This window comes from Puma concolor, chromosome C1 (assembly GCF_028749965.1).
Source record: "Puma concolor isolate L17-30 chromosome C1, mPumCon1.1.hap2, whole genome shotgun sequence".
Classification (NCBI taxonomy): Eukaryota; Metazoa; Chordata; class Mammalia; order Carnivora; family Felidae; genus Puma; species Puma concolor.
This window is the reverse complement of record NC_141674.1, coordinates 94,676,212-94,691,894: the sequence shown is the minus strand read 5'-3', so window position 1 is coordinate 94,691,894 and position 15,683 is coordinate 94,676,212. Positions and strand designations below refer to the sequence as shown.

The 15,683-nt window shown below is 46.0% G+C and overlaps 1 protein-coding gene across 1 annotated transcript; it reads left to right on the top strand.

The window, feature by feature from the left end:
* Positions 1–10,078: 10,078 nt before the first annotated feature.
* LAMTOR5 (late endosomal/lysosomal adaptor, MAPK and MTOR activator 5) lies at positions 10,079–15,190 on the top strand. The gene is made up of 4 exons (XM_025935083.2): positions 10,079–10,233; positions 11,390–11,451; positions 14,084–14,201; positions 14,867–15,190. Exons 1-4 carry the CDS (start codon positions 10,199–10,201, stop codon positions 14,925–14,927), a joined length of 276 nt encoding a protein of 91 aa, XP_025790868.1. The 5' UTR covers positions 10,079–10,198; the 3' UTR covers positions 14,928–15,190.
* Positions 15,191–15,683: the final 493 nt, after the last annotated feature.

Below are 15,683 nucleotides of genomic sequence, written 5' to 3'. Positions count from 1 at the left end.
GTGCGTCGTCCAGGGCAGTAACCAAGAGGAGCTTCAGCACAGCCTGAGCCCCGCATGCTGCTGAGGTCCACGGCCCCAGCTGGCGCATTCCTCCATCTGTCCTCCAGCTGCCCAGATGCCCTGAGGCCTCCGGGCGGTCCAGGCCCTCAGCCATGGCACCGCCACTGTTAGTAAAGGCCATCCCCCCCCTGGGGTCAGTAGGGCTCCCTAAGGGGCTGACCGAGGAAGGAGTGAGTGGAGTGGACAGAAGCACAGCGGTCTGGGAGCAGGATTGTCTGCGCTACCTTCAGGCTGAGAGCTGCACGTATTGTGTGTGGTTGAGGGCAGGCTCGGGGACAGACAGGCTGCCCCTGACCCACCGTCATTAGCTGAGCAACCCTGGGCGAGTCACTCCACCTGTCTAAGCCTCAGTTTCCACATCTGTAAAATGGTGCTGACGATAACACCTCATAAAGCTGCTGGAGAGTAAGAACAAACACTTAGTACAGCACTCGGCAATAATCCCCAGCAAATGCGAACCATTTCTTGGCGGTCAAGGGTGGACTTTGCCTTGTTTGTGTGGTCGTGTGGACAGAAGACACGTAAAGTCTTAGGGAAAGGACAAGGAAAAAGGCCAGAGAACTTGCTGCTCATTTCCATAGACATTCTCCTTGCTGATCGATGTTTCCACCAACTCATAAAGGAGGTTAGACCTAATTTCATATTCGCTTGTCCAGAGGGTGATAAACTGTTATCCCCTTAAAGTAATCCACACTGCTTTCAGATGGGCCCTTCTCCGCCTTGACAGATGGGATTATGTTCATCTCGCTTCCCCTTTAGCGATTGAAAAGATCAATGAGACATTAGTCTCCTTGCTTCTCGCTTTCTCCTGGGGGAAAATGCTGATGGTCCAGAATTAATGTGGCAATTGATTTACCGTGTGGTGTCCAAAGGCATGCAGACAAACTCTCCCACCGCTGGGAAGGGAGGGGGGAAAGGCAGACTTTGGCCACTTTATGAGACTGGCTCGGGGGCCTGTGTTGTCTAACCTAGCGGAGAAAATAGTTGCAGCGGGACTGATTGATCTGGGACCTACATCCTGGCGACTGGCTGGCCCTAGCCTTGGAAGCCATGGACACCTTCAAGTTCTATGACCTTGACAAGTTCATGACCTCTCCAGACTTCAGTTACTTCATCCACAGAATGGGGATACGGCTCCCTCAAGGATGGCTGTGGGATTAAAATGAATGTGAACAGATGTGCTTTGTAGGTGTTAGTTTCTCATCTTTAAGTGCCAGAGTAAAGGCAATGTTCTTGAATGAGAAACTGACCGAGTTCACAGGCGTTATAACCGAGGCTTAGAACGATGAAATCCGTAACGGTCGGTAAATTAGGAAGACCATCTACCATCTTCGCTGATGACACTATTGAAACCTAAGATTACCACCCTTTGCACTGGTTCGTTAAGAGTTTGAATAACGCACAAATGAAGGGGTGGAGAGGGTCAGCTTCCTCTGAGATTCCCAGACGCATTCCTTCTCTAATAGAACAGACATTTACTGCACACACCTTCTGTGGGCCAGACACCCTTCTAGGGACCATGGAGTGCAAGGACCACACGCTCAAGTTTTGAAGACTTGCTAAAGCTAGGCCAGGCGAGTGGTCCAGGCTTCCTCGCTTACATTTACTTACACAGGACTCTGATTCAGAGGCTCTGGGAAAATTCCACTGGGCTGGCAAGGGTGGCCACAGAGGGGTGGCTTGGGGGACAGCATGGTCATCCGGCTAGGTTCCTGACGCAGAAGTGGTGCTGGTGTGGCCAAGTGATGGGGCACAGGCAGGCCAGGGGCAGGGCCGGAGGGGCGTTTTCCTCACGTAGGGCTTGGAGCTTTGTCCGTTTGAAGCTTAGACTGACCTTGCCAGCCCCTGAGTCCCATGAGCTTCCCAACGTCATTTTTTTTAAGTCTATTTATTTATTTTGAAAGACAAAGAGAGACAGCACAAGTTGGGGAGGGGCAGAGAGGGGCGTAGGGAGAGAGAGAATCCCAGACAGGGATCAGTGCAGAGCCCGATGCGGAGCTCGAACCCACAGACCATCAGATCATGACCTGAGCCTGAGCCGAAGTCAGATGCTTAACCCACTGAGGCACCCAGGTGTCCCTCCCCCCTCCACACGTCATTTTAAAACTTCCTTTCCTACTCCATAAGTCAGCTCCTTCTGCTGGTAACTACAAACCCTGAATGACACCCTAGTTTAAATTTGCCCCAACTGTCATTTCTGGGGGCCCCAGCAACAACAAGGGCTCTCCTTTGTCCAGTGCCTTCGATGGTATGAGGGACTGTGGTCAGGGCTCCACATCCATTGTCCCCCAGGACTCCCACACCACCATGCTGGGGTAGGTGCTATTCCTATCTTCACTGATTGTGGGGAAGAGTGGGGATATCAAGGCATGAGAAGACTTGTCCAAGGTCTTCCAAGAGGGTAAGTCAATGTCGGGATAGTAGATAAGCCCTTGAAGCCACATGTGGGTTCCACAGTAGAGGGTGGTGGTCCAGTAGAAAGCTGCTCACGCTGCTCTCCTTGGCGGGATGGGGGGGAACTAGGTGGGGGGGAATCATCCCTTCACAACATTCTCTTCTCTGAAGTGAGGACCAGCAACACCTCACTAAGCTCATAGATGGCGAAATAAATACACAAAGCCACCATCCAAGAAGGCATTTTTCCACAACAGTGGGTCTTCTCACAAGATTATTGACGATGGGACATATTGTTACCCCACAAGCACGTTCTCTGAAACCCACCCGGGGCTAAGGGGATGCATGCCAGGAAGACAGTGATGTATGGTAAAAGAAGCCAGAAGCCTGAGTCGGACTAAAAGCCCTAGTGAGCAGGCCTGCATCGCAAATCCATTTGAATACAGGTAATTTCTTTTCCTTTCATTTTCACGTCCTTATTTCATTTACACAATTCCAAGGCTGATAAATCTTGACATTAAGGCGGGTTTGATGTGTGGTACAGACAGTCTAATTAAGGATAAGATATTTTATCAGCTCCTCTAAACTTTCTTTTCTCTGGTCTACGATTTTTTATACTGGGCTGATCTTTTTTTTTTTTTATTCATAAGAGCCTCATTCCCATTTGTCATGGCTGCATTAACTGGGCATCTAATGAAGGTCTGGATATGGAAGTCTGCACCTCATTTATCCTCAATAGCAAAACTGATAAAGCACCAGGAAAATAGCTTCCTAAGCTGGCACTTCTTTAACCCACCCTGAGTCGCCTAAATATATATTTTGCTTGTGTCTTCCAGGATTGAGACTCGGCTGTAAACTTTGGGAGACAGTGACCAATCTCAGCTTCCAACCATCGGCAGTCCATACATGCCCTACCCCCCTGCCCAACTCATTGTTTGGAGAGGCTTGGATTAGAGTGGCCAGGAGCCTATTCTTGTGTTCATTCCCTCTACACACACTTCTTGAGCACCAGGGATAGAAAACAGACTCAAGAAGGTCACGGTCAAATGGTCATGGGTCAAATGGATGGAGCTAGTGGCCAAGACCACTCTTGGCCAATGTCCAATGTAAGAGAAATAGCCAAATATCAAGGTTGGAAGCAAGCTGGAAAGATTATCTGGACTACCTTTTAGCCTCTGGTAGGGTGATCTCAACCAGTTTTTCTAGTTAGGGCTGCCATACATCTGAGCTATCACAACATTGACTCTGACTTATAGACACTATCGATATATGAATATATTGGTTTCTCAGGGCTGTCATAACAAAGTGCCACAAACTGAGGACTTAAGCAACAGAAATTTACTGTCTCACAGTTCTGGAAGCTAGCTGTGCAAAGTCAAAGTGTCGGGAGGGCTGGTTCCTTTTGACAGCTGTGAGGAAGGGCTCTATCCCAGGCCTCTCAGTGGTCTTCTCCCTGTATCCCCCTGTATCATTGCCCCCCGACTGGGAGTGTCTCTGTGTCCAAATTTCCCATTATGAGGACACCTGTCATATTGGATTACGGACCACTGTAATGACCTAATTTTAAGCATTATCCCGGGAAGGCCTTATTTCCAATAAAGTCACATTCTGAAGTACTGGGTGCTAGGACTTCGACACATGAATTTTGGGAAGACACAGGTCAACCTATAACAATGAACATCTCTGCAGCTGGTTTAACCAAAGATCTAAAACAGCCTCCAGCAGCACAACACAGAGCACTGCGTGGAAGGTTATGAACCTGGAGTTCAAGGTCCAAATTAGCCACTCCCCCTCTCTGAGCCTCAGATTTCTTCTCCAGAGAGTGGGAGATCTGGACTGGGCCTCCAAAGCTCACCTTTCTAGGACTGTGGCACTGTTGAATTGAGAGAAGTCGAGGCCGTACTGGAGGGAAGTCCACAGTGAGGCTCGGCTACTTCCAAGCAGGGTGATCTTGAGCCAGTATTGACCCCTGAGCCTCAGGGGGCTTTTTAACCGTAAAGTGGAGACAGGGATCAGAGCTCCATCAGAAAGGCTGTAAGAACTGTGCACTGGAATATTGGTCAGCCACGAAAAAGCGTGAAATCCTGCTGTTTGCAACGACGTGGATGGAGCTAGAGAGTATTATGCTAAGCAAAATAAGTCAGAGAAACGCAAATACCATATGATGCCACTCACAGGTGGAATGTAAGAAACAAAACCAATGGGCAAAGGGGAGAAAGTGAGAGAGGGCAAGAAACAAATCAAGAAACAGACTCCTACCTATAGACAACAAACTGATGGCTACCAGAGGGGAAGCGGGCGGGGGGATGGGTGAGATAGGGGATAAGGATTAAGGAGCACACTTGTCATGATGAGCGCTGGGTGATGTTGAGTCACTATACTGTACCCTAACATTACACTCCATGTTAACTCCGTGGAATTAAAAACAAATTTAAAAATACAGAGTATAGTCTATTAAAACCAAAACCAAAACCAGAAAAGGTTATGAGGACCAATAAGGCCTGACATATACGAACTGTTAATGGCATTACCGCTGTTAGTTGTGGCGGTCAGGCTTTGGATCTAGGACTCAGCTCTACGGTGTCCACTATCCAAAGGCAGGGGGACCCAGTGTCCTATCCAGTGGCTCCTATGGAGCAAGGGCTCTCGGCGGCAGGGCCCTTACGAACCCTGTGACAAGCTTTCCCCGTCTGCACCTTATCCAAACCCTATCCCATTCTATTTAGCTCATTCACATTCATGTCATTAGGGTTAGGGCTAGGATTTCAGACAATTTTTCTTCTTTCTGTATTTTATAATTTTTATACCATACAAAAGTGTAATAAAACATATTCGGTGGGGGCGCCTGGGTGGCTCAGTCAGTTAAGCATCTGACTTCGGCTCAGGTCATGATCTCACGGTCCGTGGTTCGGGCCCCACGTCGGGCTCTGTGCTGACAGCTCGGAGCCTGGAGCCTGCTTCAGATTCTGTGTCTCCCTCTCTGACCCTCCCCCATTCATGCTCTGTCTCTCTCTGTCTCAAAAATAAATAAACATTAAAAAAAATTAAAAAAAAAAACATATTTGGTGGATCCAGGGTAGCTTAGTCGGTTAGGCGCCCCACTCTCAATTTTGGCTCGGGTCATGATCTCACGTTCCGTGAATTCAAGCACTGCGTCCAGCTCTGTGCTGGCTGTGCAGAGCCTTCTTGGGATTCTCTCTCTGTGCCTCTCCCCAACCCCTCTCAAAATAAATAAATAAACTTATTTACTTAATTTATCTTAATCTTTATTTTTTTTAATGTTTTTATTTATGTTTGACAGAGAGAGAGAGACAGACAGACAGAGCACGAGTGGTGGAGGGGCAGAGAGAGAGGGAGACAGAATCTGAAGCAGGCTCCAGGCTCTGAGCTGTCAGCACAGAGCCTGATGCGGGGCTAGAACTCATGAACCACGAGATCACGACCTGAGCTGAAGTCTGATGCTTTACCAACTGAGCCACCCAGGCGCCCCATCTTAATCTTTATTTTTGAGAGAGAGACAGAGTGCAAGTGGGGGAGGGAGACAGAGAGAGGGAGACACAGAATCTGAAGCAGGCTTCAGGCTCTCTGAGCTGTTTTTTTTTGTTTTTTTTTTTCAACGTTTTTATTTATTTTTGAGACAGAGAGAGACAGAGCATGAACGGGGGAAGGGCAGAGAGAGAGGGAGACACAGAATCGGAAACAGGCTCCAGGCTCTGAGCCATCAGCCCAGAGCCCGACGCGGGGCTCGAACTCACGGACCGTGAGATCGTGACCTGGCTGAAGTCGGACGCTTAACCGACTGCGCCACCCAGGCGCCCCACTGAGCCGTTAACACAGAGCCTGACTCGGGGCTTGAACCCACGAACTGTGAGACCATGACCTGAGCTGATGTCAGACGCTTAACCAACTGAGCCACCCAGGCCCCCCAATAAAATTTTTTAAAAGTTAAAAAAAATATATACTCAACTATTGCATTTAACACAGCTCTAGAGCAGCTGTATAAATCCAGCCCTGTGACCTCACTCCCCTATGAACACTAGACAGCTTAAGACACATCTCACCGTTTGGCTCTTACCTTATTTTCTCATGTGTGTCCTCACCTAGATTGTAAACAACCTGAGGAAACAAACAGGGCTTCTTACTCGGATCTGGCAGAGCTTATCTATTGACTCCCACAATGCACCAGCTCCTCTTACATAAAGTGTCTCATACAATCCTCTCCACAACCTAACAAGGCAGGTAATGTACTGTCACATCACAAATGAGCCCCTAAAGCACAGAGGTCACACAGGTAGGCAGTGGTCAAGCCAGGATTCAATTCAACCTCTGTCCGTCTCCAAAAGATAATGCTATTCTCACCAAGCTGTACCAGCTCAGAGATTTGCGGATCCCTTTCCTTCACCTGAGATCCTCCAGCCTGAGAAGGGTTTTCCATGGCCACAGTGCCCCCTAGTGGCACGTGAGGGCCCATTCCCCAGCCAGGTTTCAGGCTCACTCCACTGCAGGCCTGTGCGGCTAAGCACTTGACAGAGCGAGGAATAGGGCTGGCCCTGGGGTAGCAGAGCCCTGTGCACCCAAGGGAGAGCAAGACCCTCTACCAGAGCTGCACTTCTTAAATGGAACCCCCCCAGGAAGACTCTGCTCCCGATAGCTCAAGGAAGAGGTGCCGGGATCTCTGGGGCCAAAGCAATGTCTGGTTCTCCCAACTATGCCTCTCATCTCCCAACTTCCCAGTCAGGACATGTGGGCACGGGCATTCTCTGCTGGACCCTCTTAGGACTTTTATTTTCCAAGAGCATATTTTAGGAGAGGAGAAAGAAGAGAATAAATATGGCTAGAGTTCAAGACTAAAAGGTTCTGGGGAGCCAGGGTGGCTTAGTCGGCTGACCAGCCGACTCTTGATTTCGGCTCAGGTCATGATCTCATGGCTCGTGGGATCTAGCCCCGAGTTGGGCCCTGCACTGACATCACAGAGCCTGCTTGGGATTCTCTGCCCTACCCCGGCTCACACGCGTACTCTCTCAAAATAAATAAATAAACATTAAAAAAAAAAAAAAAAAGACTTAAAGGTTCTTCTTCTTCTTCTTCTTCTTCTTCTTCTTCTTCTTCTTTTAGTAATTTTTACACTTAATGTGGGGCCCGAACTCACAATCCCAAGATCAAGAGTCCCATGCTTCTCCAACTGAACCAGCCAGGTGGCCCAGGACTTAAAAATTCTTAACATTATACAGAGTTCCTTTTCCAAAAGATCCATCAAGATTCTTCAATAAACATTAAAAAAAAAAATTTTTTTTTAATGTTTATTTATTTTTGAGAGAGGGAGAGAGAGAGAAAGCAAGAGAGGGAGAGGGGCAGAGAGGGAGGAAAACAGAGGATCTGAAGCGGGCTCTGCACTGACAGCAGAGAGCCTAGTGCAGGGCTCGAACCCACAAACCGTGAGGTTACGACCTGAGCCAAAGTGGAACGCTTAACCGACTAAGCCACCCAGGCACTTCTCTTTAATAAATATGGAATCCTTATTGTGCTTTGCAATGCTCAAGATGCAGAAATGGAGGAGATATATCTGTCTTTGAAAATAAACTTACAAAAAAATTACAATGCAATGAAGCAAGTACTTGAATATGGGCCTTTTCCTGTCACCCCAGAAATGGATATCAGCACTCAAAGCTGAGAAAAAGCATCATCAAATACCCCACCAACTGAAGAAAGTAGAAAACAATGAGGAGTCAGGCACTCCTCCAAACTTCTCACCAACCCGAGCACTTTCCCAGCCTATCTACACAAGCCACCCGCTCCTTCTGCGTACCTCGTACCTCGCAGGGGCCAGCAGGGGGATGGTGTAGAGTAGTCTGCCCTCCCACCTCTGGTGTGACAAGGACATGGTGGGCCAGCAGTCATCCTCTCCCTCCTTGCTCATTTTCCCTTCAGAGGCCTTTCCCACAGCCTAAAAAGCAATCACCAGCTTTTCTGAGAATGTTTTAATCATCGATCTGACTTTGAGACAATCTGAGATACCCTGGAGCTGCATAAACCAATATGGTAGCCATTAGCCACACGTGGGTATTGAATATTTGAAATGTGGCCAATAGGAACTGAAATGTGCTGTGAAAAATATACACCGGAGTTTGAAGACTTGGTACAGAGGGAGCAAATGTAAAATATCTCATTAATATTTTTAAATTGATTATATGTTGAAATGACAATGCTTTGGGCATAATTATCTGGATAAAATACATTATTAAAATTAATTTCACCTGTTTTACTTTTTTTAGTGTGGCTAGACCGTTGAAAATAACAAATGTGGTTCACGTTATATCTCTATAGGATGGCTCCGCCCTGGGAGTTACAAAACCAGAGCTGAGGAGCCCTGCCTAGTCCAGTAAAGTTTTACAACACATGGAACCATAGGGGGCGCTAACGCAGAGCAAAGCTTCCCCCGCTGGACTCCAGAGGGAAGCAGGCTGGCTTCTTACATTTTTTAATGCTATCGTTTAAAGGTAGTTTTAAGCTCTAACATTTAAATGGCTCATACTGTATTAACATAAGTAATTTCTCTAGGCAGAAGTCCGAAACTCCTGAATTACCACATTCAAGACTAGAATTTTAAGGACGCTGCAAGTTTCACTGTCAGAGCTAGGGACAGATCCTTTAACCCAGTAATTCCATTCTAGTAATTTATCATAAGGAAAATTTTAAAGTGCACAAACATTCAGCTACAAGGATACTCACCCAGCATTTGTAATACACCCCCCATCCTACCAAATCGATAAGCAAGCTGGACATTAATAAGTGATTAGTTAAATCAATTATGGTACAGCTACAATGTGGAATGTTTTGTAACTATTACCATGAATGTAAATGGGTACTTATTGATATGGAAAGACATTTATGCTAAATTCTGTGAAAAAGGCCAGCTACAGAACTGCATGTCCGGTATGCATGTGTATTAAGGTAATTTTGCCTTAAAAAGAAATAAATAAATAAAAGTGTACATTTGCAGACAATGGGCTCAAAGGATATTCTCCAAAGACTTTTAAGTCTTCTCTGGACAAACTGTGGGTGGCTTGCTTTCCTTATTTAAAAACTGCTTTTTTTAAGTTATTTTTAAGCATCCCTACTCAGTCTTCTTTACAAGTGACACCTTCTTTCCCAAACTTTCCTGAGCCCTCACCAAAGAAGAACCAATAATCAATGACTTTGTTAAAATCCCGACACTTCCCAATATGTAGCTTGGAGTTTTAACCGCGTTCCGGGTGGTCCTCTAGCCCCTGTGTGCACGTCTTCTCCCCGACACACCTGGGCAGCTCGGCACCAGGGTCCTGAGTCTCTCTTCTCTGTCTCTGCCACACCGCCTGGATCAGACCCTGCCTGACCCCGCTGGGCTGTTGTAAAACGCAAATAAGATCTGGCCTGAAGGTTTCGGAATCGGTTGAATGGGAATCCAAAGGTTGACACCGCTGAGACAAAGTGCCAGGCCGGGAACCAAGAACTCGGCGGCCCAGCTGCACACCTCTCCCCCGAAGGGGAGAACGCGGCGCCGCCAGCTCGTGGCTCTGAGGGTAGCAGGGGCGGAACGAACTCCCCCGAACACAACGAGGAGTTTGCGCGGCGAAGTTTGTCCCTCTGGAGGCGCCGTCCCTGTCTGCGCTCGGTTCATGTCACGTGAGCGAGACGCGCTCCGGGCCTGGGGCGCCGAAGGACGCAAAGAGCTGCGGGATCCCGAGCCGGGCGGACGGCGGGCGAGATGGAGGCGACCTTGGAGCAGCACTTGGAGGACACGTGAGTAGTACGGCCTCTTGGCTGACCTGAGGTCGCGGCGGGGGACTTGAGCGGGACAAAGGGTGCGCGCTCCGGTTGTGGGCCGGGCGTGTTGGGATCCTCTGGCCGCGGGGCGAGGCTGTGAGCCCTGTCCCGGGACCGCGGAGTGGAGGGGGTGGCCTGGAATTAAAATCCCGCCAGGGCTCCGCAGCCTCCGTCCCAAAGCTGGTCTCCGCGGCCCAAAGCCAAGGCCAGAACCGCCCGTCGTGTTGCAGTTGTCTGTATGGGCAGGGGTGTTCATCAGGAGTTTTCAGAAATGGGTTCATTTGGGGGAAGGTTGTACCACGGGTGCAAAGCGAGCCCTGCAGTGTAAATACAAACACACACGTATCTCCTTCCGTGTGTAACCGGTCAGTTACTTGGCGCTTGAGAAAATGAAAGACATCTCTTAAATTTTCGAACAAGTACTCTCCACGTAATAAGCAATTGGAAAACTATGAGGGGTGCCGGGGTGGCTCAATCGGTTAAGCATAGGACTTCCGCTCTGGTTATGATGTCTCGGTTCAAGGATTCAAGCGGCGGGTTTGGCACTGTACTGACACAGAGCCTGGAGCCTGCTTGGGGTTGGGTCCCCCTCTCTGCCCCCTTCCCCCTTTCGTGCTCGGTCTCCTCTCTTTAAAAAAATGAATAAACGTTAAAAAAAAAAAAAAAAAAAAAAGAACCAGAGAAGCATGAGGAGGCTTACAGGGAAACAGCTCCCTCCCACCAATGCGCCTCAGTTTCTCCCATTTCCCCTCCTGGAGACAACCAGCCTTACTTTTTGTGCATTTTTAATAATGGCGACAAAATACTGATACTGCAATATTTGCAGTCTTCCAAAGCTCAGCGGTACCCAGCACAATCTTTTCTCCCGTCAGACATAAATCGGTTTAGCTATTAAGTTTAGTATATGTGCTGCCGAAGCGAGCACTAGCTATTAAGTTTAAATAAGTTCATTGTAATTCAGTTTTTCTCGGGGGTAGTGGGGAGTGGGTGATAATGAAAAAAGATTGAGAAACATTGGTTTAAAGCCCAGCAATGCCTGGTGCATAGAAAAACCTAAATGTGTTGTTGTAATTATTTAAATTCATTTTCTGACATCATCTGTTTCGTTCCCTGGGTGTTCCTGGAATTTTAGAATGAAGAATCCATCCATTGTTGGAGTCCTGTGCACAGATTCACAAGGACTTAACCTGGGCTGTAAGTATCTTGACTGTCAACCCTTTGTTGGATTGCATAGCATCTGATACTGATTCGGAGCCTAGTGTGCTGTTCTCCAGTTTTTACTTCCTGTTATCCTGCCACTGGGTACGTTTGTGAGAGTACAGTTTATCTCCAAACAAGATTAGAAAATTAAAATTTTTCAATTGGTATTTATGAAGGTAGAAATGTGCCTTGCAGTTCTAGTGCTACAAAGTTGTTTCTGCTAAAATAGTATTTGAATGATTTTAAATTGGGTCTGGAAAGGACTTCACATAATAGCAGCAGGAATCATTTATTGAATGTGTGTGGACTGCTAGGCTTTGTATATACATTGTCTCTAATTTGCACAGTAACCCAGCAAGATGGATGTTGCTGGGTTTTTTTAGTTCACCTACACTTAACAGTAAGAGAGTAGGCAATAAAAACGGGTTTCAGAGTTCGACACACTTGGGATCAACCCCCTGTACTTCCCTTTGCTAGCAATGTGAACTAGGACCAAAAGTAGCCTTTCTGAGCCTCAGTTTCTTTCCTAGGTAATGGTTGGTTGGTTGGTTGGTTGGTTGGTTGGTTGGTTGGTTGGTTTTATAGATTTATTTTCAAAGGGCAAAAACACTTAAGCAATTTAAATGCAAGTTTAAACAGAATCACTCTGTCAAAGTCAGCAATAACGCCAAAACACATTCTCACTTCCAGACACTCACCAGTATCTTCCTTGTCTTCTCTCAGTGAAGAAAGGGGGTCTGATATTTTATTCATATACATCCTCCTTATCTGCATTGTAATCTACAATTTCTTGTGGATGCATTACCTTCTCAGTATCTGTATCAGGAATTTCAGCCCAAAGTCGTCCTCCATGTCCATGATAGTCTCTACTTGGTCCAAACGGTCTAAGCTGTTTGGTCTTTTCATTAAATGGGAATTTATTTAGAGCTTTTCTGGGTCAATTTTATCCTTAAGTTTTAAGCCATAAAGAATATGGTCCTTGATTCGCTCTAACATCAAAGGAGGCATGTCATTATACTGGCAGCCCACTTGGGTAACTGTACCCGGAAACTGCCTGAGCACCAAGGCCACCCGCAGCGCCACAGTCCTCGTCCAGGCCCCGGGGGGGCACAGGATGGTGCTGAGCAGCGAGGCCTTGGCCAGGGTGGGGGCCTTGGGCAGCAAAGATCAAGGACAGTTGGCCAACATGCATGGAAAGGACACCGAGCTGCCATGGCTGTGCCGACCCAGCATCTCTTTACTGGGCTGTTGTCTAATAGTGACAGTAATTACAGGATTGCATTTATTGAGCTCTTACTGTGTGCCAGGCATCATTCTAAGTGCTTTACACATACTGAGACATTTGATGCTCTTAACAACCCTGTGAAGTAGATAAAGAAATCAACCCACGGGTTGAGTAACTTGCCTAAGGTCATACAGCTAGGGTTGAGCTAGGATTTGAGTCTTGCTCCAAAATCTCTTAGTCACAGTGCTAGAAGATTATGTAATATGTGTAAAACACTCAGCACAGAACCCAGACATAATGCTCAATAAATGTAAGAGTTACAGATGAGGAGATAAATCCTGAAAAGTAAGTATCTAAAGCATTCAAATAATTCATGTCAGAACTCGTAAACCAAGGACTCCTGACTCCTTACTCCTCTTTACTGCAGGAATTTTTAAAGCTCTGAATTTTGGCTGGGAGTGTAACTGAAAGAGGGCATCTGCGTAACTCCGATTTCACACAGCTCGTTAACTTGGGAGGAAACAGGCAGGTTTACTCAGGGTGCTTGCTGATGAGAAGGCTCAAGTTAAAGTGTGGAAATCTAAAATGAAGTAAGTTCCTTCAGGAAACCTTCAAGACCCGAAAGACTGCACTGTCCGTCCAGCCAGTGTTTTATGTAACAAGAGTAAATCCACCAACGCCATTGTGGCATATGCCTGTTACCTGACAGTTTCAGGCTTGAGCTTGTGTTGCCTTTATATGTGGAAATATACTGTGAACTTAGTAACTACTTTTTGTATCTGATACCCAAGATTTAATTATCTACCGGCTGAAACAAACATTAGCAAAAAGCCAGGTAGGTTGATATTTGAAAGCAGCCAGCTTATTCTAGTAGAAATAACTGCTCATAGAATATTCACGTATACTGTCAAGGTGATCTTACAGCTGAACTCCTGAATAAAGGCTTTTGAATCCTTAGAGGTTGAGCTCGGTGAAAGGAAATCAGATTTCCCATGAGGAATTAATTAGTTTCAACAAGTCTCTTGCCCTTGCTGACTGCTTTTTGTCAACTTCACCTCTGAATTTCTTGTTGGTTTCAGTAAGGTTCTTGTAAAATGATTTTATGCCTTTCAGATTGAGTTAAATTTACAGCTTCCTTATACGCTTGAGAAGGTGGTTAGAGATGGTGATGAGAGCGACTGAAAATTGAGTGTCAGGGCTTTATTGATTTCAGAACTGTTGTCTGGTTTTCTCATTTCTGGAACCAGCCGAGTGGCAGGGCAAAAGTATTTCATGTCAGTACGTAACCTAAAAGACCATGAACTGAGCCGCCTTTTTGTGACTACATCCTGAGAGATCATATTATAGCTCTGTCCTCCTTTTTGGACAATCAGGTGACATGATTACATCTCTGTCTTCCAGGCCGTGGGACCCTGTCAGATGAGCACGCTGGGGTGATATCTGTTCTAGCCCAGCAAGCAGCCAAGCTAACCTCAGACCCCACTGATATTCCTGTGGTGTGTCTAGAGTCAGATAATGGGTGAGTAGATGTTAACAGTTCCTCTTCTTTTTAATCAGAAAATCCCCTGGGAAACTTGCGTGGGGCCTGCTCTGTGTTATTAGTGATGGTGCATTCAGAGAACTTGGAGGAAGGTTCTTTACCCTTTGGACCACGAGGAAATAGACTGATCTCTGAAGCTAATGTGCTTTCAGACCACAATGACATGTAAATGAAGAGTAAAAATTGTCATGAACTATCAGTCTATAAAGAAAAAGAAAGTCATAAATAGCATAAAGACCAATCAAAGAACAGAAACTACTTCTGTAGTAATAGAAACACTAAAGATCTTCCAAGTGAGCATCCTCAGAATAATAGTAACAAAAGCAGAATACAGAACCATGCACAGTATGATCACAGTTTTGTAAAAAGAGGGGGGAAAATGCATGTATAATATACATGGAGATTTAAAAAACAGAACACATTAGTAGTGGTTTTCTCTGAGTGGTAGGATTATAGGATTCATTTTCATATTTTATACTGTTCTGTATTTCCCATATGTTTTCTTGCGTTCATATATTGCTTTCATACATAGAAAAATGATGCATAATATTTTTTTAGTTGTGTCCTAAACCAAATAGCATCTTTGTCTTCAACAGACTCGCACTTGTAACATTTTACTGACTATCTTCTGCTTTGCCTTTCAGGAACATTATGATCCAGAAACATGACAGCATCACGGTGGCAGTGCACAAGATGGCCTCGTGACATCTCATACCAGTTCCCCAGCCGCCTGTCATAGGCGCTAGATCCTACCTATGTTAATTATCTTGTAGGACCAGGGAAGTCCCAGTAGTTTAGCCATTTATTTAGTGTACATTGGGCACTTTTCTGTCCATTTTAGAGTGAGTTGCTTTTTGACACTCAATGGACTGACTTCTCAAAATATTAAGAAAGGATCATGTTTTGAAGCAGCAGGTCCAGGTCACTTTGTACATAGAATTTTGTTCAATAAATCTGGTCAACGGAAAGTGTGGATCTTTTCTGGGTTCCTTAAATTCTTAGCAAGTGTTCGTTTATTTCAATTATCAGATTATAATCTTTTTCTAAAGTCTTTGCTCCAAAGTACTCTCTTCTGTTTCAGAAGCTTCCCGAAATACATATATTCTCACACAAGTGTCCGTGGATATTAAAAGCAAATTAAGCCTATTTCCACCCCATAATAATAACACAATAGCTAATAGCATTAAGTACTTCTAGTATATATGGGGAAGTCCTTTAATTCTCACTGATAACCCAGATGCTATGTTCCGTTAGCTGCCCCAGTTTACATGTGTCTTAACAAAGGCTAAGGGGTTAGCAGAATAGCCATTTGGACTTAAGACCAACTCAGGGGCACCTGGCTGGGTCGGTCAGTGGAGCCTGTGACTCTTGATCTCGGGGTTGTGGGCTCAAGCCCTACGTTGGGTATAGAGTTTACTTAAAAGTAAAATCTTGAGTGGCACCTGGGTGGCTCAGTCAGTT